Below are 25,840 nucleotides of genomic sequence, written 5' to 3' on the forward strand. Positions count from 1 at the left end.
TGGAATGCGCCGAGCGTTAGAAATTCCCCGCCACGCCTCTCGGTAGCAGGCCACCACCGCCCATCGCCCACCTCCCACCTTCCCCCGTTGGGAGAGCAACTATTTTTAGACTAAAGTGCAATCAATTTGCAAGTGCTGCAAAGAGAAATAAACAAGCGGCAGCCACCCTTCTACCCAAAACACAAAAAAAAAATGAAGCGCTTGTGGCTCCACCAAAAGCAGCAGCAGAGGAAGAAAAAGAAGCCGCTTCGTCGGCAGAACGAAAACGAGGACGACGAAACTGCATTGTTGTCATATTTCGTAATACGCTGATGCAGCAAGCCAGTGTGGGGGGGTGGTGGGCGGTGCTGGGGGCAGAGGTGCAGCAGTGCAGCAGTGCAGCAGCGCAACAGCAGCCAGGTCACAGCGAGCAGAGAGAGCCAATGAGAGAAAAGGAGACTTGGTTTCAACACAAGCTTATCAGCGAGAGGCTTCTCGCGTAAGGGCAGAGCGCCAACGCAGCGGCGCTGCGCAGTCGAAATGTCAAGTTGGGGCTCTCTCTCTCTCTCTCTGTCTCTCTCGTGCTGCCGGCGGCGACTGCGCTGCTTGGGGCTTGCCATTTGGAGCAACTCGAACGGCGGCTACGTGCCATTCCATTTCATCCGCTCGTCCGTCCACATCCACTTGCGTTTTTTGCGCCCCTGCCAGTGCAAGCGAGAGAGAGGCCATGTGAAACGCAAAACAACAAAAAAAAAACAAAACAAAAAGCGAAAAAAAAAATAAAAAACCCACACCGCCCACTGGTCTCAATCCCATTTCCATTACCATCAGCCATTGCCAGCACCACCATTCCCACATATTCCGTATTCCCAGCTCAGTTCGTGTTTCGTGATCATAGCTCTCAGTCGGATAGCTCGACTTCGGCTCCGCTTCGGCTTTTTGGCTCTTCTCGTGGCAGAGCGTTGGCGCCTCAGCTCAGGGACAAAATACGTATACGCCGTACGGCTTCTGCGTCGCCGTCAACATCCCTGCCGATTCAGTTCTGATTGGAGGTTCGTGCGCGGCGTTTCCTCAGCTGTTTTGTTGCCCCTATTTTTGCCTTTTTGCTTCGTGCTTCGTTTCTTTTGCCAATTACGTGTAACCACCACCACCACCACCACCACCAGCAATCGGTAAAACAAAAACCACACACAACTACAACTACAAAAAACAGTGCTCAAGTGTTGCAAGCTTTCCGCCGAATAAACCTCAAAAAACGGATTACTAAGAATCTTCTAAGAATCTTCGGTAAGTTTCAGTTTCTCGTGGAATTTGATTTCAGAAGAGGTCACAACAGGAGTCACAAATAGCAGGCCATAGAACCAGATAAGGAATTAAGGGAAATTTTATTTTTAATCCAAAATAGTCAACTACATCTGTGGTGCCGCGCAGATAGATTTCTTCTAACAATCTCCAGTAGTATCTGTGAGTATCTGTGTGACTACACTGACGTACATATACGCGTGCAAAGTTTACGCTTATTAGAAAGGCTAGCGAGGGCAGCTAGGCAGCCAGGCACATTTTGTATCCGACAGATACACAAGCTCACACAGACAGACCAGACACTCGCACTCGCTGGTACGGCTCATGGGGAGTAATGCGCCACCGCACTAGATACCAGATACTAGATACATAGATACGTCCGCCGCTTATTTGTCGGTCGTGCTTCAGTGATCTCTGTCATTTTCAGTCGCCCATTTCCTTTTTTTATCCCCCACTTCCACATCCACATCCACATATCCACATCCATATCCAGCCGCCATTGCGCCGCACCCCTTTCGGCTAGCCTTCCAGTGGCTTCCAGAGACGCCTCCAGTGGCTGGAACATTTCGATCGTTCCATGCGGTGTCCACATGCGATCCCCCAAGCAATTTTCTGAATGAAATCATTGAGTGAGTGTAAGATTGAGTAAGTGAATGAATGAATGAGTGCAAGAGAGTGGTAATGATAAGTATTTTGCAACACTAAAATCCCTTGTAAGTGGTAGTGCCAACTCTATAATACTTCCTTGGGGTGGTGGGGCAACCCTGGCGAATCAAGCACACCGGCTTGCACCTGTGCCCAAGCCACAAATTCAATTATGCAAATCCCATTTAAGATCAGAAAGCCCCAACCCGATCTCCGTCTTTGATCTGCATTTGTTTTTTTTTTGGTGTGTTATTTGTTATTTGTTTCTTCGCTTTTTTTTTTGTGTTAACCCACTTCACATAGAGCGGCAACAACAACAAAAATCATGAATTATTATTTTGCATTGGCGCAAAAAGGAAACGAATGCCAAGTCTCTGATCACACATAAATTTTGCGGTTGTTTTGTTAATGAAACGACAAGAGAAACAACACCAGCCCACCATCCAGCTAGTGCTCTCTTATATTGCTGAGAGCTTTTTTGTTTGTTTGATTGCACACACTGGCACCTTGCGCTCAGCTGAAATTATGCTCAAATTATAACTGTTGTTCAGCCGGCGATCGAAACAGTTAAAGCACCAGAGCCGCCAATGGTAAAGGAGAAAAGAGAAATGACTAACACTCTCAGATCAGATCGGACTATGTGTTGTTGTTGTTGTTTTTGGGAAAAAAACCCGCAACAAAATCAAACAAAAGTCCACGCGGCGTATACGCATTATTGGAGAGTGCTCCCTCTCTGGACATTTCTTTCTCTCCACTGATGCCTGATACGAATACTATTTTATCTCTCCAATATAATAGTTTTTGCAAATAAATGACTGATTTATAAAATGAAATTTCCTTTATTTACAAAATTAATTTCTTTGGAAGTTCCTGGCACAGAACAGAACAAGGTGCTGTTTTTGTTCACAATACTCTTAATAATTATTGTTATTTAAAATGATTTTTTATTTACTCATTTAATTTGCAAATGTCAGCTCCGCGACTAAAGAAATGCCTGTTTTGTCTGGTATTTTCCTTAATGTATTCATACGCCCCGTACTCCTGCCTTTTGAGCTCACGGCGATTTTGAAACTTTTCTGGAGTGCATATTTCTGATTTTATCGATCGGCTCTCGAGGAATTCGCGGTATCTCGCTGGGCCCTGCCCGGCGGATATCTTCTGCTCCGATTCCCCATCCTGATAATGCACAACCCGCTTGTGTTCTGGCCATATATCTCCTTTTTTAATTAGCAATCTGCAGAAAAAACGTCCGACTACTGCAAAAACCTAAATTCAAAAGTGGAACACAAACAAAAACGGCTCAGAAGTCAGCAGAAAAAAAAAGAGGAATCAACAGAAAGTAAAAAACAGAAGAGGTCAGTGACCAAAATATGTTTTGTAACTCATGCAGAAACCATCGCGAAAGAGAACGGGCCAAGACAGACCGAATGCCAGAACCCAGAACCCAGAACCCAGAAGCCACTAGTGACCCTTTGTACCCCGGATATATGCACACACAGTAGTTCCCGTTGGGCCGAAGTTATCATTATTTGGACCATTTCCCCGTTTAGCTGAGTTAGTGAAAGTTAGGATTGTATTTAAATGAAAGCCACTTCCTCCTTCCTCCTCGCCAAAAGGATTTTCAAGCCGTTTGCACGTGCTCAGTTGATTTCACAATTTCCGGCTGCTGGTTTAAGCCTTTTTAACTCTGAAAACAATCATACTCACTAATATATGTAGTATGTGTGGAAATTACATGCAGGCATGGACACATATTGACACTTTAATTCAATTAACGACGCTGCGTCGCTGCCGACGCAGCTCAATGTCCGCGTCAAGTATACGCCCTGTGGCGGCCTGCCTAAAAAAGAACACTCGTCCCCGCACACACACACACACACACACACCTATCCGCCTGCTGCTTCCTATTTTCCATTCTCCGGCAAAGGGGCTAAGTGAAATGGGAAAGAAACGGGGGGCAAAAAAAAAAAACAAAAAGGAGAGCGGATGGCCAGGCATCCGACTTAAGGCTGCAAATATGCTTATGTGTGTGTGTGTGAGGAAAAAGGCAACATAAGCAAAATGAAATAAACACACAGAAATAAGCAACTACGAAATGCAAATGAAATGTAATTGAAAGCGGCGCTGCCGACGTCGCAGTTTTAGACGCTGCCGCTGCCGCTGCTACCCTTAAGCTTTGGCAGGGGACATTGTCCGTTTGTGGGACCCCGATAGGCGATTTGCCGATGGCACGGTGGGATATTCTAGAAATTGCATCCTAAATTCTTCGGAAGTAAAAAACATATAAGATCCTTGAAAAAAAACCTAAATAAAAATTCAAATTAATTTATAATAAATAATAATTTCCAATTTAACCGTAATCCTTTTTACCTGCCATTTGTCTTATTTGCTCCACTGTGCCGCAGGCGAGTAAAGAGCACATGACAATAAGAAAAAAGCTGTGTGTATATTTTAATCCTCTCAAAGAGGATTTTTCGATTGCGGCTGTTGCTGCTGTTGGGCCATTTGCACACGGCCCCAACACAAGGCACTCACAAGCACTGGCCAGTGGTGGGGAGGGCATAAGCAGGCAGAGGCAGAGATATTTTCCTCGTAGCCTCCAAGGAGCGCGACGAGAAAAGTCACCTCTAAAAAGCAAACAAACAAATATCCCCAACGCACGGATACAAGTACACAAACACCAATACACAGAGCCACTCACGCACATGGACGGACCGGACCGGACCGTGCGCGATAAGCTTAATTGAGCGCGCAGTGGTAGGAGATGAGGGGGTTGGGGGCGGTGGGCAGAAGGAGGCGGAGGCGGAGGCGGAGGCGGACGTGGAGATGACACACACAACATTATCAACAACGCAACACGCACACTAATAGAATGCCAGGAGAGCAGCAAGGAAAACGATGAAAAAATGTAAACTGAAATATGCACGCAGTTGTGACGCCAACGTCAGCGTCGACGTCAACGCCAGCAGCGACAGAATGCCTTGGGCAGAGGCCCCAAAACGCACGAGGAGAAAGCAGCACACACACTGCGTGCTTTTTCTTGGAATACCCCTTGATTGAAATCGAGGATAGGATAAGGCAGTTTAAGGCAGTTAAAACCAAATTTCATATTTATTTTAAGCTCATCTTAAATATGACATATTTTAGTAAAATTCCTTATCCTTGATTCTCTTTCTTAGCAAATAAATAAAAATTATCCGTTTTAGAACCCCAAAAATACAGTTATAGGGTAAACCCCCGACACTCTCCAATTTCTCTTGTTTTCTTCTTCAGCTTTCGGCTATCGTTTCCTTTGTTTGTTGCTGCTGCCAGCCGAGGAAGACCGAGGAGATCCGAGCGATCCTCGGCAGGCATTCTCCTTCTTTCTTTTCCTCTCTCTCTTTATTCCTCTTTTGGGTGGTTCGATTTAGATAGTGCACCACCTAGGCGAGGGTGCTGGTGGGGTGGGGGGTGCTCTTGGGTGGGGACTTGTGTGGGGATATGCCGCATGGACGGGCGCAGCTGTTTCTGAAAAGTTTCGTCAGAGGATCGCTGGCTGGATTCGGCAACTGGGTCAGTTTAAAAATATCCGCACCAAATATCTAAATTCCATTAAGAGCGGCGCCAGGAAGAATTCGCTAGGAATTAAAATTGTAATTAAAGATATCACTTCTTCAAGTTTCCAGAAACATATTCCTGATTTCAAAACCATTGTTCTTGTTGGGAGGGCTGCCAAGAAACACATGTGCCAAGGTGTTTTTCGGTTCCTCTCTGAGAATGCCGGCATTTCACTCAACACTCATTCTCACTATTTCGGCTACTCGCTCTCTCTCTCTCACGGTCTTATCGCTAACAAGGAGGGAGAAAGCTTTCGGGGAGAGCCAGATTCCGAATTTCTCGTAGGGCAAATGGGACACACTTGACTCACGAGCCGCAAGGCCTCGCAGCTAGTGTCTTTTATCTGGCATGTCCCAATGTACAAAGTGTACACACAGCTATCATTTGGAAACTTCCTTCGGCCGTCTTATCAGCGAAATGCGGTTAAGAGAACTACAAATAGACAGGGGTATGGCAGGAGAGTGCACTAAGAAAAAAATAATTATAAATTTTATGAATAACTATGACTTGAAACTGGGGATATTTGAATTTTTAGGATACAAGGATAAAGAATTTAGAATAAAAGGATAATCAAATACCACTCTTTATTTTGTGATAGCGGCACTTAATAAATGTCCTTATATTGCCTTCCTTTAGTCTTATATTATTTTTTGCAAAGCCTATTATATTCCCACATCTTTAGTAGTTGTGGTATTGTAATTGATCTAAAATTATAAAAATAATTATATGATAAAGATTATCCTTGAAATTAATTATAAATCAATATTAAACTAGCAAATCATTGGCTCCTTCGTAATGGCGGCACTTAATAAATGTCCTTATATTTCCTTCTTTTAGTCTTATATTGCTTTTAGCAAAGTCTTGTATTCCCACAACTCTAATCTGCTAGTAAAAATTACTAATTTTTAAATGAAAATGTAATCTCTAGAATAATAAAATAAACATATATTATAGATTTTAATTTGTAATAATTATTAATAAAAAAAACCAAATCATTACCTACTAGTTAGACTTGGACCAAGTTTAAAAATTAGTTTGAAAATTATATATTTTTTTGACCTTTTGGAGGGTCTGTGGTGGTGGTGTGATGACCATCTGGAGAACGGATGGATAGATGGATGGCTGGCTGGCTGCTCTGTCGAGTGGCCAACCAAGTGTGTCAGCTCGCCGGAGAACTCGAATGCTTTGGAACTTTCCCCGTCCGCCGCTGACCCGCATTTCGAATGTCTAAATTAAGGACACCGCCATAAAAAGCTCTCCGCAACGGCTAGGGGGCCGCTTTGTGTGGGTCGAGGCGTGAAGCAGCCGCGGCGGCAAAAACAACTGCATAGATCAATAATGCTGACATCCGCGCAGAGGGGGGCGAAGGGGTGTTGCAACACCAACAGCCGCGAAGAGGAGACGCCCTTCTGGTGGTGAGACTGAGAGCTGAAGCTATTTTTTTTTTCGCCTGACAAAAAAACTATACCCTTTGGTGGGAAAATAATGGAAACAAATTTAGTTTCATCTAACAATGGCCACAAATCAGTCAGCCTCCAAGTCCCGTCGCCGCCGATCGTCGGATGAGCTCACCCAGCGAGGGCAACTAGTTTTCTAGAATACAGTGAAGCCCCGACAGCCTCCGATCCCTTCCAGCTGCGCCTCCCCCGACCAGCTGAAGATCTGAGCGCTGTTTGGTTCCTCCTCCTCCGCAAATGTTTGCCTTATACGATCGGCAACTACTTCAAGTATTACATATATGTATCTGATGGATAGCTGAGGCACTAGACATCTTTTAGGACTTATTCTGTCATTAATCCTTGGAGTGATCATTGGAATAAACTTCACAAATAAATGCTAAAATTATAAATAAAATTCAGGTTTTAATCCCGAAACACTAAATCTAAATGGCAATATATGGGTTCACCAATCAATAGATTATTTATTCTTTCGAAGATAACCGCAATGAGGTATGCAAACAAACAATTAATAACCATTAATGGTTGAAGATAAAATCCCTAACATATTTTAAATTATAAACTAAGGTTTCTGTTTCCGTAGGATCTGTTTCACTTTATCTGTGAAATGTTTTTGAAAAATCACGGTAATGATCGGAAATATGTCCCATCGCGTGTCTATTATTAAATTTCTCTATGAATGAAATTATTCACAAATTATACACATACATTTGTACTATCTATATATGTATATGTATGCATTGGCCAACTTTGGAGGGTGTGGGTTGAAAAAGTCCAAAGCCAGCCCCGGTTACACTTGAATGACAATTTTGAAAACTTATGGGGGGACTTATGGGGCTCGAGCGTAGAGTCCTAGTGTGTGTGTTTCTTTTTTTTTTATTCCTGAATGTGTGTGTGTGGCATTGACGGCGGCCCACGGCCCCTTCCCCTCCTACTTCCCTTGAACCCCTTTGGCCCCCTTATCCTCCTAACACAGAAAACCCCCTTCTCTTTGGAAGCTTACGTGCTTGGCTGCTAACCTTTTTTTTTTTTTGTTGTTGTACGTTTGCGTTTCCATTTTTTTTCTGTTGTTGTTGTTGTTTTTTTTTTGTTATGCTTTCAAGCCAAGCTTTTTCTTTTGGGTGCCTACGTGCAAAGGAATTTTACACTTGGCGAACAAAGGCGCAAAAGTTAGACAGAGAAAGAGCTAGAGAAACAACGAGAGAAGCGGCGGCAAGAGGCAACAAAAACAACAACGGGACTTTATGACAACCAGACGTCCGTCGCTAGAAAACGAAGCGAGAAGAATGGGTGGGGAAAGGGAGGTGTGGAGTGGAGTGGAGTGGAGCAAAGGCCGAGGGAAGCCGAGGAGAAAAGTTATGCATGTAAGCAAAGTACAAAGAGCCGAGCTTCGTGAGCGAAGGAGAGAGGAGCCGGGCGGTGAGGCGAAGGGCGGAAATGGGGGGGAAGCATTAGAAGAACTGAGAGGCCACTGAGAGAAAATCCCTCTCTCTTAATAGGACTTTCATAGATATTAATGGTTAATTATCCTTTATCCTTTATAGATAGTCCTTCCAAAGGAAAAAATCTGTAAAATATACATATATTTTTTAAATTTTATTTCCAGTGTAGAACAAGGAGGGACTTGGGAGGTTTCAATTTATAGACCAGGCGATCGACGGCAGGAAAGAGGGTGAAAAGGGGGCCAGGGTCGAGGGAGCGGTGCGGGAGCGGAGGGGAGGCAGGCGGCCGACACATGTGTTTGGTGCCAACCTGCGATACCTGTTCCGCTGTTGACGGCGACGGAACACCAGAATCCGGCCACATAGCTAGCAGCTAGCAGCAGTTACTCAGTTAGTCAGTCATCAACACAGATACTCACACGCACACACACACACACTCAGACGCCTCTCTCTCGCTCTCTCTCTTTGGGCCAACTCATTCAGTGGCTTGCGGTGTTTACACACCAAACAGAGTTAGAGGAAACGAAAGAGAGCATCACCCCCCACCCGCCTGATCTACACTCCTGATCATCAGCCACCCCCTCCGAGCCCCCTAGACTCACGCATCACAATCACAGGCTCTGGTGGCTCGGCTTGGCTGTTTTTTTTTTGAATGCGGGGGCGCTGATTGAGTGGGCCACATGTGCCAAGTGTCACGCACACACACACCATGGCTCTGAAAACATGTCCACCGCCAGACGACACACCAACCACATCCACATCCACAGCCACTGAAACAACATCAATAACCAACTCGGCCAGAGCCAGAAACCCACTTTGAGCCAAAGATATTAAGTAACAATTGGCCACTGAGGCATAGACTTGGCAACTGATAAAGGGTGGCCTAAAAATAGCCATGATGGCTAGCTAGCTGCTCCAACTAATAAAGTCAGGCCAAAAGATATTGTATCCCTAGGATACAGTATCTCCTCTGAATACATAGTTTCTATTCCCATATAAGTTATGAGAAAATCATTCATTATAATTGCCCATCCCCATCCCCATCCCCATCCCCCTTCCGTCTTCGCTCCGTCTAATGTTTAAATTCCGTTTCACTCCCGGCCCGAAAATTTCGAAATCATCATTGTCGGTGGCAGAGGAAGAAGAAGAGGAAGAAACGTCGTTAATTTGTGAGCCCTGTCACCGATTATACTTCCCAGCCAACCTCCGGCTGCTTGTTGTAACTTTTTTTTGTTGTTTTTCTTTTTTTTTTTTTTTTGCTGATAAAACCCAAACAGGAGAGCAGCCTCCCGCCCCCCAACAAACTCCCCCCGCAGTCTTTGTTGTAGAGTGGAGAGAGGAAGTCATAGAGCGTAGATACAAAGGTCTACACAAACACACATACATACATACACACACATACTAATATGTATTTTAGACCAGCGACTAAGTAGAACCCCCATTGGAGCTCCAGAGCTCGAAATATATGTAATTACGATAAGGAATCCTAGAATATTTCAAAAATACCCTATGGATCATGGCATTTTCAGTGAAAAGTCAGTGAATAATATTTCTTGGCAACCTCTCCCATCCCCAATTTTATAAATCAAAGAATATTTTGATCCAATCTATTCCATAATAGACAAACCCAAGTCTGATCTTTAAACCTACGTCGGATTCAGAGTCAGATTCAGATTCAGAGTTAGAGTCAGAGTTCCGATCCCAGGCAAAGCTCCACAAAAGCCACTCAAAAGTGGAGAAAAAAAAATTAAGCAGACTGAAAAAAAAAACAACAACACGCAATAGGGCAAGGCAAACAACAACAGCGGCAGAGGCAGAGGCAGAGGCAGCGACGTCGACGTCGGCGTCAGCGTCAGCAACAGGAATTTACGATTCAGTGACTACCTTATTGTATGTTTGTTGCTATTTCACCTGGGCTGGGGAGCTCTAGGCTTGCATGTGCCTGTGTGTGAGTGTGTTGGTGTGTGTGTGTGAGAGCCTATTAGGCGAAACGATCGTTTCCGTTGCAGGGGTGCGGGGTGGACGGGCTGCTTGTTGTTGTTGTTGTTGCCGTTACGCCTTCAGCCAGTTAATAATAGACAACAACAACATAAAAAAAAATAACCAAGGTGTGTAGGATAAAACTAAAAACAACAATGAAGCGACAGAGCAAGAGAGTGAGAGAGAGGGAGAGAGGGAACTTTGCACAAAGCTCGCTGCTTAGGATTCCCAATCAACTTGAGCCACTCCACTTGTAGAATTTACAGCCCGCTTACGTAATCCCTAGCCTCTGGGAAAAAACAGGGGCTCCTTGGCTCCACAAAATGAACAGTTACTGTGGGGATGTTGGAGAGTTCCTATCTATTTTTAACTATCTTTAAAGTATAAGTCCTTCCACCCAGTATTTTTTTAAGAATCCTTAATCCAAAAAGGATATATTTTGCTTCAAATCTTAATCAAATCTATAATCATTAGTTTTTTTTTACATGCAAGGTTCAAGTTGGACGAGTTCCACTGTGTATCCCAGCACGCCTGCGTTGCTGGCTCGAGTTTCCACATGTTTTTCCAATTCCAGCGGCCCCTGGAAAAACCAAAGAGCTGGAAAGCCAAGACTAGGGTTGGGACTGGGACTGGGGCTAGTGCTGGTGCTGGGGCCAAACCCCAATAAAAACCAGCCCAACCCAAAAAGCCACCGCCTGTTGCCCTTACAACAACCACAAAAGTTGTCGAGAAAAAAAAAACGCGGAGAGAAAAACAAATCATCAACTGTTGCCTATTGTTGTTAGTAGTGGTTGTTCCTAGCTTTTTTTTTTTTTTACCAGCGCGTTTTTCTTTTTAACCCCGTTTCGTTTCCCGGCCCGGCCCGCAGCGCCACGCCCCGTCCCGCCCCCACCTCTTCGTCGCGTGCAAAGGAAATTAAAAATTCAAAAAGTCAAAGGCACAAGCAGCGGCGCTGAGAGCAAAGCAGCGGGCTCTCTTTTCGCTCGTTCCCTCTCGCTCTTTCCTGCTCTCCCGCTCTGACTCGCATCAGTGTAGACTTGGGGACTCGGCGAAAAAGTCTCCAAAGTCGCCTGTTCGTGTCCGTGTGTGTGCCGTGTGGCTGTGAGCGGCCGTTCCTTTTGGGAGAGCAACGGATGTAGGACTGCTGCGAGCGTGTGTGTGTGTGTGCCTGTGTGAGGTGTGTGGGAAAGAAGAAGCAGCGTCGGCAGCGACGTCGACGGAGCTTGGAACTGGGGAGCCCGATCGCCCGAGGATCGGCCCCAGTCAGTCATTCAATCGAGAATTTGGTGTCAAAAGAGACGGACGCAAAAGAGAGCTCTTCGCTTCGTTCGTGCGGACCCCTCTCTCTCTCTCTCCTCCGCCCTACGCGCGCGCACCTCTCTTCTTCTGCCGAGTTGTGAAAATTTCCACAAGTTTAAAATAAAATAAGAAAAAAAAAAAGTGCAAAGGAAGCAGGCGGCGATCGATCAGCGGACGAAAAAGGTGCCTAGTAATTTCGATTTAACTACAGCGGGTATTATTGGCCGAAAATAAAATCCCCCGAAAGTGATATTGAAACAAATGGTTTCAAAGTGCCGGGATTCGAACAGAGTGTGTCAAGAACGAGACGGAAGTACCAATACTAGCGTTTCTAGCAAATAAAGGAACATAGTCATAAAGAATGCCCTGGCAACAAGTTAAAAAAAAGAAACTTGTGGCTAGTAATTTAGGACTTGCCATGAAATCAGCCCCAAGAAGCTGCCCTCTCGCTCGCACTCGACCTTCCTGTCCCGTTTCCTCGCACAGGCACAGGCACAACTGAAGGGGGTGTAAAAATAAGCGCATGTGTGCTGTGTGCTGTAAAGTGATCTTCGGAACGATTGCCGCCCACCCCTAAAAAAAAAAAACATCCACTCTTATCAGGCGCAGTGTGTGGCTGTTTGTGTGAGCGCAAGGGTGTGTGTGTGTGACTGCGCAGTCGGCTTCCTGCGCCGAGGACTTTGACTTCTCTCTCACTCTCTCTCTGCGCGCTCTCTCGCCGCTGCCGCTCCTCTGCGAAGGAGAAGAGAGAGAGCTCAGGGACTTTCGAATAAATTCTTATCACATTTGTGTTTCACACTACAACAGTAACAGTGTTTCCCGAGTGAGGACGTGTCAGCGCTCCGCTCCTCTTCGGCTAACCGCAGTTTGAAAAAAAAAATACACATCCATCGGTAAAAAAAATATATATATTTTTGTAGTAATAACAAAACAAAAAGTGTACTTTGAAAAAAAAAAAAAAAAGAAATTGCCGTTTTTATTGAAACGAAAGGCAACAATATATGTATATTTGCCTTTTTTGTGCGATCGTGCTCTTTTGGCAGGCGAAAAAAAAGCTTTTTCGCGGAGCTTTTCTAATAACTGTTTGCCGCGCCAGTGTGTGTGCGTGTGGAGGAGAGATCACGCTCTCTCTCTCTTTCTCCACCGATTGAATGGTGCGCCTCCTCAATTGATTTGAACAAGTGCATAAAAACAAAAACAATTGCAAACAAACGAAAACTGCAAAGCATAGAAAACAAAAATGGAAGCGTGGAAAAAACAGAAACTGAAAAGCAGAAGACGCTGCTGAAGAAACACAAAGTGGAGACTGTGCCAGGAAGACGGGAATCGGGAATCGGGAATGATTTTCAATTAAGTGTACAAAGCAGCAGCAGCGGCGGCGGCGGTGGCGGGCGGCGATAAGATAAGAAAGCGAGCGCAAATATTTAGCAAGTGGAGGAGGCAAGAGGAAGCGCGGTTTCGAAACTCTACAAGTCTACGAGACAAGGATTTATTTGTTGGGATTCTCGAAAAAGTGTACATGGGATCTTTCACGACGAAATAGTGATAACGCACCACGAATTTCGTGACTTTTCGTTATGATTTCCTGGAACTGGGACTTGGAATTCCCATACATTGATATTCAGAGTGTTCCAGTTTCCAGTGTGTCGGTATTGGAAGGCGTGTTGGAAGTTTTTCATTCCGTTTCGCTACGTGCCTGTTGCCTTTTTCGTTTTAATTGGTTTTCTCTCCTTCTAATTCCACACCCTTTGGCAAGTTTTCAAGTCACCCGCTCACACACACACACAGGCATACAGAGGTCCCAGTTAAGTACTCTCTCGGACTCTCTCTTTTTCCCCATTAGCCGTAGTGCGTGTGCCCCTTGCAGCCATTGTTGTTGTTGCTTTCTACCCATTTGAAACACATTTGAAATTTTCATTTAGATTTCCTCATTTATTTTCCTCGACGGCCTGCATAATGCGGCTGCACAGTTGACCCTTTGGGTCGCCTCTCAAATTGAATTCCGACTGCGCGTTTAATTGGACGGCGGCAGCGCAGTCCGCTTGCCAGGATTTCGGGGGATACAGTAATCACTTGATAAGACGACTATTAAAAAATAGATTGTACAGAAGGGATTTTTTTTCCCCTTGAAGGAGTGTTGAAAATTGTCAACTACTGCGACAAAAAAAAAAACTAAATCATACTAATCTTGGGGTTTCCTTCGATTGCAGCACGCCCTGGAATATATGTTGTGACGGCTCCCAACGACTGTCAGGCAGCAAGGAGAGTCCCAGAGCAGGATATTCGCAGGACCTTAGATGAACCGAATTGCCAATCGAGACCACCATCCAATTGCATGAGGACATAGAAGACCACAACGTCGCACACTCTCACAGACCACGCTTAGTGACACAACCACGGCCTCCAAATGAAGATGGCATCCCAACGATTCTGCCTGCGGTGGAACAACCATCAGAGCAACTTGCTGTCCGTCTTCGATCAGCTGCTCCACGCAGAGACCTTCACAGATGTGACGCTGGCCGTCGAGGGGCAATACCTAAAGGCACACAAGGTGGGTGAACCTATAAATAGCCTATAAATATAATCTTTATCAAATTGTGACTTTAATCTTCCAGATGGTGCTATCTGCATGCAGTCCCTACTTCAACGCCCTCTTCGTAAACCATCCGGAAAAGCATCCGATTGTCATTCTGAAAGACGTGCCCTACTCGGACATGAAATCCCTGCTGGACTTCATGTACAGGGGCGAGGTGTCCGTGGACCAGGAGCGACTCACTGCATTCCTGCGCGTGGCCGAGAGCCTGCGCATCAAGGGCCTCACCGAGGTCAATGACGACAAACCCTCGCCGGGGGCAGCTGGAGCGGCAGCAGGCGCCGGAGCTGGAGCCGCCGGCTCCGAGAACACGCCCACTCCCCCACAGCTGCAGCGCATCCAGCCGTACCTGGTGCCACAGCGCAGCCGGGCGCAAGGCGGCGGTCTGCTGGCCAGCGCCGCCACTGCCGGAAACACTCCCGCCCTGCCGGTGCAGCCGTCGCTGCTCAGCTCAGCCCTGATGCCCAAGCGGAAGCGCGGCCGGCCCCGCAAGCTGTCGGGCAGCTCGAACGGCACTGGAAACGACTACGACGACTTCGAGCGCGAGAACATGATGAATGACTCCGACCTAGGCAACGGCAAACTGGGCAACGAATCCTACTCCGGCAACGACGACGGCTCCGACGACAACCAGCAGGATGCGGGCCACAACGACGATCTTAATGTGAGTTTCCAATCGGATTCTGTGACTATCTAGCTTCAATCTAATCCGATATCCTCATCTTACAGGAAAGCCACGACTCTCTGCCCACGAAGCGATCAAAGAGCGCCAAGGATCACCGAATGGCCGCCCAGCAAGAGGACAACAGCACTTCCGGTAAGTCGAAGCCTCTCACTGCCACTTTGAGGTCCCGGAAGGGACTTAGGTTTAAGATCACTTGCCTAGTCGTAAGACAATGCACCATCAACCAGTATCGATACCTCATTACCAAGTCCATCATGTGCACCCAGCCAATAGCAACTCAATCCAGTACAGAGCCAGTGCAGAGAGAAGTACATAACCACATTCGACATTCGAATCTCATCTGCGAATCTGTGAATCTGCGAATATCGGAAAAGCTAAAAGGGATTTTACGCATTTCAAAATGTTAGATTATTTTTTTGTTAAAAAAAATCGCGCGTCGGTAGTGCTCTATTTTCCAAGTGAGAAATTAAAGTTAAAAAAAGAAGAAAAGTAAAGTGATTGTTTTGAGGCATCCAGTCAGTTGAGCTTCCACCGTCGGCAGGTGAGTGTCCCCAACAACCAGCTAAGCAGCTAAGCAGTTTGATGCCCAAGAAATGCAAATCCACAAGCTGACGAAGAGATTAATTGTGAAAATGAGAATCGGGTTGAGCTCACAGGGATTCATGGCCGACGTTATCTAATTAAACTTTTTTCCAAAATTTACCGCGACAGACTCCAGAAAAATGTCAAGCAAAAAATGCAAAAAATAAAATAAAAATCCGCCACCTCTCTCATGACCATCATTATAACCCGCAATGAAATGCTGATCTCTCTGTTGTCCATTTCCGTTCATCTCCTTCTCGAAACCACTATACTCGACCAAAAAAAAAAAACAAACTAAAAAAAGCAATAAAACCGCCAACGTTGAACTGAAAACTGTTGAATAAGTTACAAAAAAAAAAAAAAAAGGAAAGGAAACTGTTTCGAACTCGCAACGCGTTGAAAAATGGCTTGAAATCCCTATAGCTTTTCCGATCCGATTTGAAACTCGTTCTCACTCGCTCCGCGTCATGTGTTTTGCCTTTTTCTTGCATACATCCTGCACACATTCCAACACATTACAAAGCATTACTAAGTTTATACGCCAGATATATGTAAAAAATAAAATATTTATTAAATTTCAAAACAAAACATGTTTAAAATCATCCAAAACCTTTACAATCTCGGCCTATAAACAAAGTAATAACTTTAAATGAAAGTCCAATCCAATTAACCTATTTTTAAAACAATTTTTAGATGGCAACGACAGCGATGGCGACGCTATGGACACCTCGTACATGGAGCCCCAGCTGATGCTGGACGAGTACGACGAGCCCGTGGAATTCAAGTACAACCCGCTGACGGAAAACAGCTCACCAACGCAAGACCAGACCGACGGAATCCAGCACCTCAACGAACAGGCGCGCCAACAGGCCTTCCTCATCGCCGCCCAGCGGAAGCATCAGGCGGAAGCCGCAGCTGCGGCGAGTGGCGGCATCAAGCTGAACATTCTGGGAATGGCGGCTGGCGGGGCACAGGTGAAGAGCATGGTCAGCATACCCAAACTGACGCCGATCGGAAAGGCCAATGCCGCCTCAACGCCGCTGGTGTCACCCGCCTCCTCCTCGGTGACAGGGACACCCAAGGCGCGCGTCCAAAAGCGTGCCAAGCTGAGCAAGCAGAATGGTGATGTTAAGCCGGTGTTCCCGGGCACCGATTACCTCGATCTGTACAACAGCAACGATGGCTTCAAGTTCAAGGCCGGTTCGCTGAGCGGCAGTACGCCGAACCTGAGCTCCGGAGTGGGTGTTGGCGGCACACCGTCGGTGAAGACCAAGCTGAACCTGAGCAGCAATGTCGGCGAGGGCGAGGCGGAGGGCTCCGTGCGCGATTACTGCACCAAAGAGGGCGAGCACACGTACCGGTGCAAGGTCTGTTCGCGTGTCTACACGCACATCAGCAACTTCTGCCGGCACTATGTGACCTCGCACAAGCGGAACGTGAAGGTCTACCCGTGCCCGTTCTGCCTTAAGGAGTTTACCCGCAAAGACAACATGACGGCGCACGTAAAGATCATCCACAAAATCGAGAATCCCTCCACCGCACTGGCCAGCGTGACGGCGAACCTGGGCGGCCAAGCACTGACCGTATCGGCGGGATCGACGCCACCGCCACCGGATCTGAGTGGCCAGAATTCGAATCAGTCGCTGCCCGCCACCAGCAATGCTCTGTCCACCTCCTCCTCCTCATCAACGTCCTCGTCGAGCGGGTCGCTGGGACCGCTGACGGCGGCCACCACACCAGCCGCACCCGCCGCAGCGGCGCAGTAATCTCCTCGCCGGAGGAGCTTGATACAAAAAAAAAACAAACAAAAAAAAAATAGCAATCAGGAGATGAGATGAGATGAGAGTCCAGAATAAGCATAGTAGCGCCAGGCGCCATTCGGGAGCTTAAGCAGTTAAAGTAGATTTTTTTGTTGATTTTGTTTTTTAGTTTTTTACTTGGCTTTGACTATTATTTAATTTTTTTATATGAACATGCCCGCCGGCAACATGGAAATCTCCAGAGCCAGCCAGTTAAGTGGTGGCCTCCACCCCATTTTTATGTTGTGCAATTATTTCAATTACAATAACAATTGATTACCAATCATATTTCGACCTGAATTTTTGTTTTCTGAACCCGATCAGAACACAATGCTTTTCAAATCCAACTACCCACTACTCGGTAGTGTCCTCCAAGACGCAAAATCAAGAGTACAAACAAAAGAGGTACTCGTGGCTGACATTTCAAAAAAAAAAAAAACAAAACAAAAAAATAAAAATAACTATCCATTTAAGCATATTATTGGACACCAGAGCGGCCTTATTAATTAGGTGAAGTGTATTTGGATCTGTCCGATCCGATACACTAAAAAAAAAAAAACAACCGAAACTAAACCGAAACCTGCACTTTTAGATAATTAAACTATATATACACGCCGATGCATATGTTATATATATAATTATATCTATAAACATTGAATGGTATGTCTAGGCCGTAGTTGTACTAATTAATTTATCATTATCGCTATGTTCTATACGCTAAAATTTAAAATACTGTCTAATATTAGGATCTAACAGAGATCTAAGAATCTAAGAACGGAATCGGTATCGGAATCGGAATCGGAATCGGAATGAGGAACCAATTAATTGTTAATCATGCGAGAGGGAGCGCAAATCTACCTTGTTGCCTTCAAATGAAGCTAGTTAAAAGTTAAATCCGAGTCTGGGACGAGGTCGAAGGACCCCCAGTACCCGTGTTCTACCCGCACATCCCTACACACTCACTCCTACACACCTCCTCCCCATTTGATCGCAACTCCTCCTCGGATTTTCAACGAAAGATTGCAAATGTTTCGTCGAACTGAAGTCGGGGGGCAGGATCATAAATATATTTTTGTAACTACAGATAGTAACCGCAACAATAATAATTGTAATGATAACGAAAGTAATATTAACGAGCATAAAGTAAACCTAATTTATCAATCTATTAAACGATTTATGTTGTATATCGGAGGCTTAAATTATCGCCAAAGAAAATGAAAAACAAAAAACTAAAAACAGAAGCAGTTTAAATCCAACACAGCAGCAGCAGCAGAAGCAGCAGCCAATAGAAATCAGAAGAACATTGTTGTTGAAGCAAAACGATCTCCAATAAAAAGAAATACGAAAAAAACCATACAAAAAAGGGTTAAAAATACGCAATTTAATTAACTAATTATTCCTCAAGTCATGTTGCAATTCGAGAGCAAAGGAATTGAAAGTAAAAAATATTAAAAACTGAAAACTGCAGAGAAAACAAAGTGAAACAAAATTAAGCGCAATCAAATAATAAACAAGCTGCGTACGCTAATTTATTAAATAATTTTTGTTTTTAATTCTTTATTTAGTGGTAGCTAGTGCAATTTAGTGAGTAAGCCGCCCAAAACCACACACACCACCCCCTAACCCTATAAATCCTATAAACCACCATCCACCCAAACCACTCTCTTTTTGGCGTTAATTTAAAAACAATCAACACGTTGTTTGTACTATATATTTACTTTATTTTTAGTCTACTTTTTATATAAAATATGTTTACATATATTTTTGCATTCAAAGAACTAAACTCTAGAGCCTTCAGCAATTTTCTCGCTTTCAAAAAAAACACACAAAACAAACACACACCAGAAATCCAAATCTCGAAATCTTTACGAGGAAAAATCTTCAAATATGCATATATACTGTATCGAGTTATATATTCATATATTTATATAGTGAGAGTCATGCTTTGATGCCCAAAGAAATAAGAGATATATGTACGAGATATATATATATTTCATCAGATACCAGATCAGATCTATCCAAAATGCAAGATGAGAAATGAGAAAATTGTCTGGAATTGTTGGTAAACATGGTTTCCGTTAAAAAACTAGCTAAGGAGCTAAATTAGCTAATTAGATACACTACGATATATGATATACTTTAAATATATAGTAATTACAAATTAGTGAATCACACGCAATATTAATCAAGCAGAACATTATATATTATCGTTTAAAACTGACCAACAGAAGGAGAATAAAATACACGATGCAAATAAAAAACAAAATCAGTTCTGGAACACAAACTTGAGATTCTTTTTCTTTAAATCTATGTGGCTTTTAGAACAATAATTTTAATTAATAAATTAACTTAAATAAATTTAAAATTTATTTCTCTACAGTGGCTACTTCGGAGCTATCCCAACGGCTGTTCGGCTCCTCCTCCACCTTCATCTCCACCACCACCGTCACTGCCAACACCACCACAGCAAACAGCAGCCCCAACACCTCGGCTCCGGAGTCTTCCCCCCTGCCAGAAGCCAGCGACAATCGGGACACTGCCCCCATCCACCTACCCACCATTCTGGGCCTCAAGATACGCGCCATCAACACCACCACTCCATCCACTCCCACCCAGACCCAGACCCATTCCAAGTCGAAGCTGAAAGTCAAGCAGGGAAGCGGGGCCAACAGCAACTCGCTTCTGAAGCAGCAGCTGCGTGGTGGGGCCAAGGATCCCGAGGTCCCGCCGCCCAGCAGAATCACAGTGGCCGTGGCACCCATTCCGGCCCTAAACATTGAGGAGATCCCCCCCGTCGAGGCTCCGAAGAAGAGTCAGGAGGATGTGAACGCCTGCAGTGGCCTGCAGTCCCTGGCCACGGCGGCTGCCGAGCAACAGGCCGCCCAAGCGGCCAACACCAGTGGCAGCCTGCACCACCAGCTCCTCCACCAACTCCACTTGGCAGCCAACAATCCCTACATCCAGCAGCAGCAGCAGCAACAAGTGTCGCCCTCGGGTGCTGGCCAGTTTCTGGACGACGAAATGAGCTTCATGGCCCTCAAGGAACAGCAGGACAATAGCGACGAACCCGATCACGAACTGTTGACCCTGGCCGATGAAAACGCTGGTCTGCCAGGCTTCGAGTGCACCGACTCGGAGATGAAGTCTCCAGCAGAGGAAGCTCCAGTCCCGGAGCCGCAGGCACCGCCACCGGCCACTTCGACGCCCAGGAGCGGTAAAAAGGGAGCCAAGCGGCCCATTCAGCGCAGAAGGGTGCGTCGCAAGGCCCAGTCCACCATTGACGACCAGGCCGAGCACCTCACGGAGATGTCCGTGCGGGGCCTGGACCTGTTTCGGTATGCCAGTGTGGTGGAGGGGGTCTACCGGTGCACCGAGTGCGCCAAGGAGAACATGCAGAAGACCTTCAAGAACAAGTACAGCTTCCAGCGACACGCCTTCCTGTACCACGAAGGCAAGCACCGCAAGGTGTTCCCGTGCCCCGTGTGCTCCAAGGAGTTCTCCCGGCCGGACAAGATGAAGAACCACCTGAAGATGACGCACGAGAACTTCACGCCACCCAAGGATCTGGGTGCCTTTAGTCCACTGAAGTATTTGATTAGCGCCGCGGCTGCCGGGGACATGCACGCCACCATCTATCAGCAGCAGCAGCAGGAGCAGGCTCAGTATCAGCGCCAGTTGGCGGAGCATCTGGAGCAGCAGGAACGGCAGGAGCAGCTGGACCGGCACAATGCCTCCTTCGACAGCCAGGAGAACTCGCTTCTGCTGTCCGATGTGAAGCTGGAGCAGGGCGAGATCGAGGAGCCCGACCAGGAGGCAGAACTGAGCGATGGTGGCTATGATGCCTCCAATCCGGCGGCTGCCGCAGCCGCCATGCTGAGTCTGCAGCACGACGTTATTATCAAGAACGAGATACAGATCTCACCATCGCCATCGCCCTCACCCACGCCGCCGCCGCCGGCATCCTGCGCGGTGGCGGAGGGCACGTCCTTGGCACTGGCCACCACCGCACAAACAGCAACGTAAAGACTTGGAAGGAAACTAGAGTAGCGCACAACAACATTATACCTTAACTCGAGGTCTGAACTGTAGAATACTTCACTTTAGGGATATAACTACTCGATAAGCAATCGTCGCCAGACTCAATCTTTGTTAGTTAAATTGTACTCACGTAAGCAATATTAGTGTTTAGCCCGTGCTCCGTCCAGAAAGCCTCTTCATAAGCGAAACTAATATTTATACTTAATTATTTTTTATCCAGAGCCCTAAGTTTTAAGAATTGAGTTTTAAGGAAACGCAGACAGTTCAGTGAACTTTAACTTTAATTCGGCTTTAATTTTATACAATTTTGGCCAAGACTGGCCACCCACTGATCCCCAATTAACTAATACATCTCCTGGATCGGCGGGGAACTTTCATTTCTTTTTGTGATTTTGTTGAACCTTTTTATTTAGATCCTCGTTTAAACCTAGCATTTTTGTTTTTGTTGTATATAGCTATGGAATTATATATATATAGATATATACATATATGTGTATTGAGAATAGGTTTGTTTAATACTCATCACAGTCTGTAGTATAATTTTTGTTCATTTCCTTGGCAACAAGCTGAAAACAAACGCATTGGCTATTTGTGCAATCATCAAAATGAGTTGGCGGCCCAGCGGTCACAGATCCGACACCAAGGATCCGACTGCGGCCCAACGATATGTTGTAAACTTAATTAACGACTACTTAACTAGCTGTAAGGCGTACTCCTAAGGCAATCGACGAATGTTCCAACGTACAACACGACGCGCAACGGACTTCCAGTGAAGAAACTAACTGATATTTATACGGAATCCCAATCTGGTATTATGTATTACGATTTCAACAGTTTACTTAACGCAACAACTTAATTCTTACTTAAACACACACAACACACACTGCGCTCAATTATACACACACTTGTTGCGAAATCTAGACTAGCGATAAATAAAAATAAAGAGAATTTTAGTGAAATACACAGATCTTTCGTTTTTAATAATAACTTTAAGAAGTTTTCTCTTAAAAATGGTAATATCTTAAGCTGGCTAATCTTAAGGTTACTGGTTATTGGCACGACGATACCAAAACCGGGCGCGAAAGTCATCTGAGCAGGTGAGAAAAGCTGGGGCGTTCGGCGAGTGGGTGATGTACCGAACTGGCCCGTTGTGGCCCAGGGAGTTCAGCGTCAACCGGCAGCCGTTGCGCGAGTTCCACGAGCACAGGGACGTGGTCGCCTCATCAGGGAAGAGAACATAGTCCTCCGTGTGATTAAACACAGCTTCCGTGTGGTGCTCCTGCTTCCCCGTTGTTCCGGCTCCAGTATACGTCTGAATGGGTCGACTGGTACATAGTTCCCACAAGTAGACCAGCGAGTCCATACCCGAAGAGAGAAGGTACTGAAAAATAAGATCGTTAGACGTCGGTAGATGGTTACTGAAGATGTTGTTCCCACCTTTCCATTTCGAGTAAACTCCAGGGAACAAATGGCCGCTCCCCCATGGGCTTCAGCAATAGTATTTATGCACCTGCCGCTGACACCGTCCCACACCTTGATGTCTCCATCGTAGCTTCCCGTGGCGTACAGCTTGGCTGTTGGGGAATACTTCACGCACGTGACGCCGGCCTTGTGCTGCTGCGACGGAATGGCGCTCACGAAGCACTGGGCAGTATGGACGTCATACACCCGGAGAACATTGTGTTCCGTGCCAATGGCCACGTAGTCACCAGTGGGATGGAAGGACAGACACAAAACTGGCTCGCAATCGGTAAACACCTTGTGGGCCTTCTTAACAGATGGCTTGGCAATGTCGAAAAGCTTCACAGTTCCGTCCCGCGAGGCTGAGGCGAGGATGTGCTCCTTGGGATGGAATTCCAAGTAGGACACCTCATCGGTGTGATCGTACAGAGTTCGGATAACTGGGTGTCCCTGCTGCTCGCGTCCTGGTTCAATGTCCTCGGGCGCAGATTTGGCCAACATTCGTTCCACGTCAAGAATCTTGATACTGGCATCCACACTGCCGGTGGCCACCAGCGAACCATCGAAGCTGAAAGCTCCTGCCCGACAAGCCTGCTTGTGCGATGTCACGTAGGCGGTTTCGTAGGAATGCGGTTCTGGGGCCAAGGCCGACGCTTCTGGCTCGAACTCAAGATCGATTCCAGGGAGAACATCATCGGCTTGTGTTTTGTCCTTATCGCCGAGGGTCTGCATTCCAGCGATCATCACGTGCAGTAGCCGCTCGCTTGGCGCACACTGATCCGCCTTGACCAACATGGACAGTTCCATGGCAAACTTTTCCAAGCCATCGTACATCAGTTGGCTGGGGAATAATTATGCGAGTTAAGAGGGGAACCTGTAGTATCTGCAACCACTTACCTGATCATCAGGCGGTAGAGGATCTCCCGGTTCTTCACCAGGTTGCTGGGGTCCAATATCTCGTCGCGCATCTTGGTTATATATTAATTGGCGGCCTAATACACGAAAAATATTATTTTAGCGACCCAAAACAAAAGCAACCGAATGCCGGGTAGGGTGTCGTTGGTCTTACCACTTTTTCGATTCCTTGCTGGCCAAAAATGATTTCTCAGGCGTCTGGAATGAGCTTCTTAACTCGAAGGTTTCTTCTAGTGGCTTTTATGACCTGATTTTTGTAGTTTTAATAAAAAGTTTTCAGTCTAGTTGATGGTTTTGGATGGTTGCCGCAGTTTCTGTGTGTTGGCTAACCCAGCATCGACTTATCGACGATAAAATGGAACGATGGAACTGTAACATGGGCGGGATTTGGATTTTTAAATAATTTCCATTTTTTATTTAATTTTGACTGCCAATATTTCATTGCTTAATGAAATATCCTATTTAAAAGCCTTATTTTATAATAAATTTTACTATCCAAACAAAATTAACAAGAATCTCTTCAGGTCTGGTCGTTATCGAAACAGCTTAAAAGTATGGTAGCTACATGTTATCGGTTTATTGATAAACCATCTGGCAACGCTGACAGCTGGCAACACGTGCGATTGTTTTGGTTTTTTGCAGTTTTCGAAAAAGTAATTTTATAGTTTAACAATGAAGATTCGCAAGAACCATGCTCGTAAGCGCTACCGGTACAGTGTTAACCGCAAGACACTCAACAAAACTCGCAGTTCCACTGGCAAAATAAAGGAGTAAGTTTTGCAACTTAACAAGGAAACTAGTTTTGGGGAGTCAGGACCAAAAAACTAAACAAGTTCTTATTCCTGTTCATTTAGTTAAATAATATTAATAAGTTTAATTTAAATTCTTGTAAGAATTATACTCATAGTCTATTGCTAACTAAATCTTCTCAATATTTCAGCCCCAAACTTAAGAAAATGTGGGAAGAGGGCCAACGTGTCGGCACCAACTTTAATGAAATGGGCTTGGCCAAGGACCCTAATAAGACCATTGCGATTCCAAGCTACAGACAGAATCGTCTGCACGCGGCCAAAATTGTGAATGGGTTCGTCGAGGAAGAACTGGACGAGGACGAGCTAAGGGCTCTAGGCATCAAGAAGGCACCTGTGGAAGAGGGACCCAAGCGCGGACACGTAGTCCAGGAGCTGGAGCAACTGGCCAGCGAACGGGCTGACCCGGAGTTTAGGTAAGCAGGTTTCGTACTTCCATAAAACTTGGCTAACCAATCCTGTATATTTTCAGACTACCCAAGGGTGTCGTTAAGGAGCTCACTTACTTCCTCAACAAACACAAATTCAACTACAAAGCTATGGTCACGGATCGTCGCAACTACAATCAATCGACCTGGCGACAGTTCCGGCTTAAGATTCGCAGATTTATGGCCATTCCGGAGCAGTTTAACGTATATTTGGAGCAAAACAAACTGCCTAAAGGTGTGAAGCCAAACTGGGAGGAGTATGAGTCGGACAGTGAATGGAAATAAATATTTAATCGTATATGTCATTTGAGTTTGATTCATATTCAAACACTAAGTATAAGGAATAGATTTTATTAAATGCCTTTAATAAAAAAATTGTAATTCTAAGATCAAAAGATTTGATTTTATTTTAATGATGATGATGTGAACTGTACTGGTTCTTTAAATCTTGGCTAGTCAACCTGGGCACTAGTCAATCTTGGCTAGTCAAGATAGGGGAACTACCTCTTATTCTACATTTCCCCACAGAATAGTTTTTATAAGCTATTAATATACGTTTAGCAATTTTTAATGTAGATCCGGATGGTTTGGTACTACAGGATCTGCAGGAGCTACTTGAACTTACTTCTGAATACAAATTTTTAAGCCAATGAACCCAAAGTTAAGCCAAATTTTAGTTTTTCAAATAAATCCTCCATGAAAAAACAAAATAAAGGCTTATTTTTATTTTTGATGTTGGTAAAAAAATCAAACCATTAAATACTTAAATTTTCAGTCGTAATTTTGTTATTGGAATATATTTATGAGAATTCGATTTAAATTTAAAATT

General features: G+C 45.3%; 3 protein-coding genes across 6 annotated transcripts; 2 read left to right on the forward strand and 1 right to left on the reverse strand.

The window, feature by feature from the left end:
- Nucleotides 1-590: 590 nt before the first annotated feature.
- Nucleotides 591-22,363, forward strand: LOC6505627 (protein tramtrack, beta isoform). 4 transcript variants are annotated; one of them, XM_014905249.3, is made up of 5 exons: nt 591-1,266; nt 13,912-14,252; nt 14,317-14,958; nt 15,024-15,111; nt 19,741-22,363. In XM_014905249.3, the coding sequence occupies exons 2-5, from the start codon at nt 14,109-14,111 to the stop codon at nt 21,381-21,383; spliced, it is 2,517 nt and encodes an 838-aa protein (XP_014760735.1). In that variant the 5' UTR covers nt 591-1,266; nt 13,912-14,108; the 3' UTR covers nt 21,384-22,363. The 4 variants fall into 4 exon arrangements, with proteins under 4 accessions (XP_014760735.1, XP_044569981.1, XP_014760736.1 ...); XM_044714046.1 differs by lacking the exon at nt 19,741-22,363 and adding an exon at nt 16,255-19,649 and having other exon boundaries at nt 595-1,266; XM_014905250.3 differs by lacking the exon at nt 591-1,266 and adding an exon at nt 11,644-11,884.
- Nucleotides 22,347-24,135, reverse strand: LOC6505899 (cleavage stimulation factor subunit 1). The gene is made up of 4 exons (XM_001964538.4): nt 23,929-24,135; nt 23,757-23,851; nt 22,836-23,700; nt 22,347-22,779 (listed from the first exon to the last, which is right to left on the reverse strand). Exons 2-4 carry the CDS (start codon nt 23,825-23,827, stop codon nt 22,441-22,443), a joined length of 1,275 nt encoding a protein of 424 aa, XP_001964574.1. The 5' UTR covers nt 23,828-23,851; nt 23,929-24,135; the 3' UTR covers nt 22,347-22,440.
- A 199-nt stretch (nt 24,136-24,334) lies between these two features.
- Nucleotides 24,335-25,398, forward strand: LOC6505629 (nucleolar protein 16). The gene is made up of 3 exons (XM_001964537.4): nt 24,335-24,544; nt 24,715-24,999; nt 25,056-25,398. Exons 1-3 carry the CDS (start codon nt 24,447-24,449, stop codon nt 25,294-25,296), a joined length of 624 nt encoding a protein of 207 aa, XP_001964573.1. The 5' UTR covers nt 24,335-24,446; the 3' UTR covers nt 25,297-25,398.
- The last annotated feature ends 442 nt before the right edge of the window (nt 25,399-25,840 follow it).

Source organism: Drosophila ananassae, chromosome 2L, assembly GCF_017639315.1.
Source record: "Drosophila ananassae strain 14024-0371.13 chromosome 2L, ASM1763931v2, whole genome shotgun sequence".
Classification (NCBI taxonomy): Eukaryota; Metazoa; Arthropoda; class Insecta; order Diptera; family Drosophilidae; genus Drosophila; species Drosophila ananassae.

Coding starts and splice junctions, on each gene's coding strand:
- LOC6505627 (XM_014905249.3), top strand. CDS start 14,109: ATGAAGATGGCATCCCAACGATTCTGCCTGCGGTGGAACAACCATCAG. Junction 14,253..14,316: donor AATACCTAAAGGCACACAAG/GTGGGTGAACCT, acceptor TTAATCTTCCAG/ATGGTGCTATCTGCATGCAG. Junction 14,959..15,023: donor GCCACAACGACGATCTTAAT/GTGAGTTTCCAA, acceptor CTCATCTTACAG/GAAAGCCACGACTCTCTGCC.
- LOC6505899 (XM_001964538.4), bottom strand. CDS start 23,827: ATGCGCGACGAGATATTGGACCCCAGCAACCTGGTGAAGAACCGGGAG. Junction 23,701..23,756: donor CTCTACCGCCTGATGATCAG/GTAAGTGGTTGC, acceptor ATTATTCCCCAG/CCAACTGATGTACGATGGCT. Junction 22,780..22,835: donor AGTTTACTCGAAATGGAAAG/GTGGGAACAACA, acceptor CTTATTTTTCAG/TACCTTCTCTCTTCGGGTAT.
- LOC6505629 (XM_001964537.4), top strand. CDS start 24,447: ATGAAGATTCGCAAGAACCATGCTCGTAAGCGCTACCGGTACAGTGTT. Junction 24,545..24,714: donor TCCACTGGCAAAATAAAGGA/GTAAGTTTTGCA, acceptor TCAATATTTCAG/CCCCAAACTTAAGAAAATGT. Junction 25,000..25,055: donor CGGGCTGACCCGGAGTTTAG/GTAAGCAGGTTT, acceptor GTATATTTTCAG/ACTACCCAAGGGTGTCGTTA.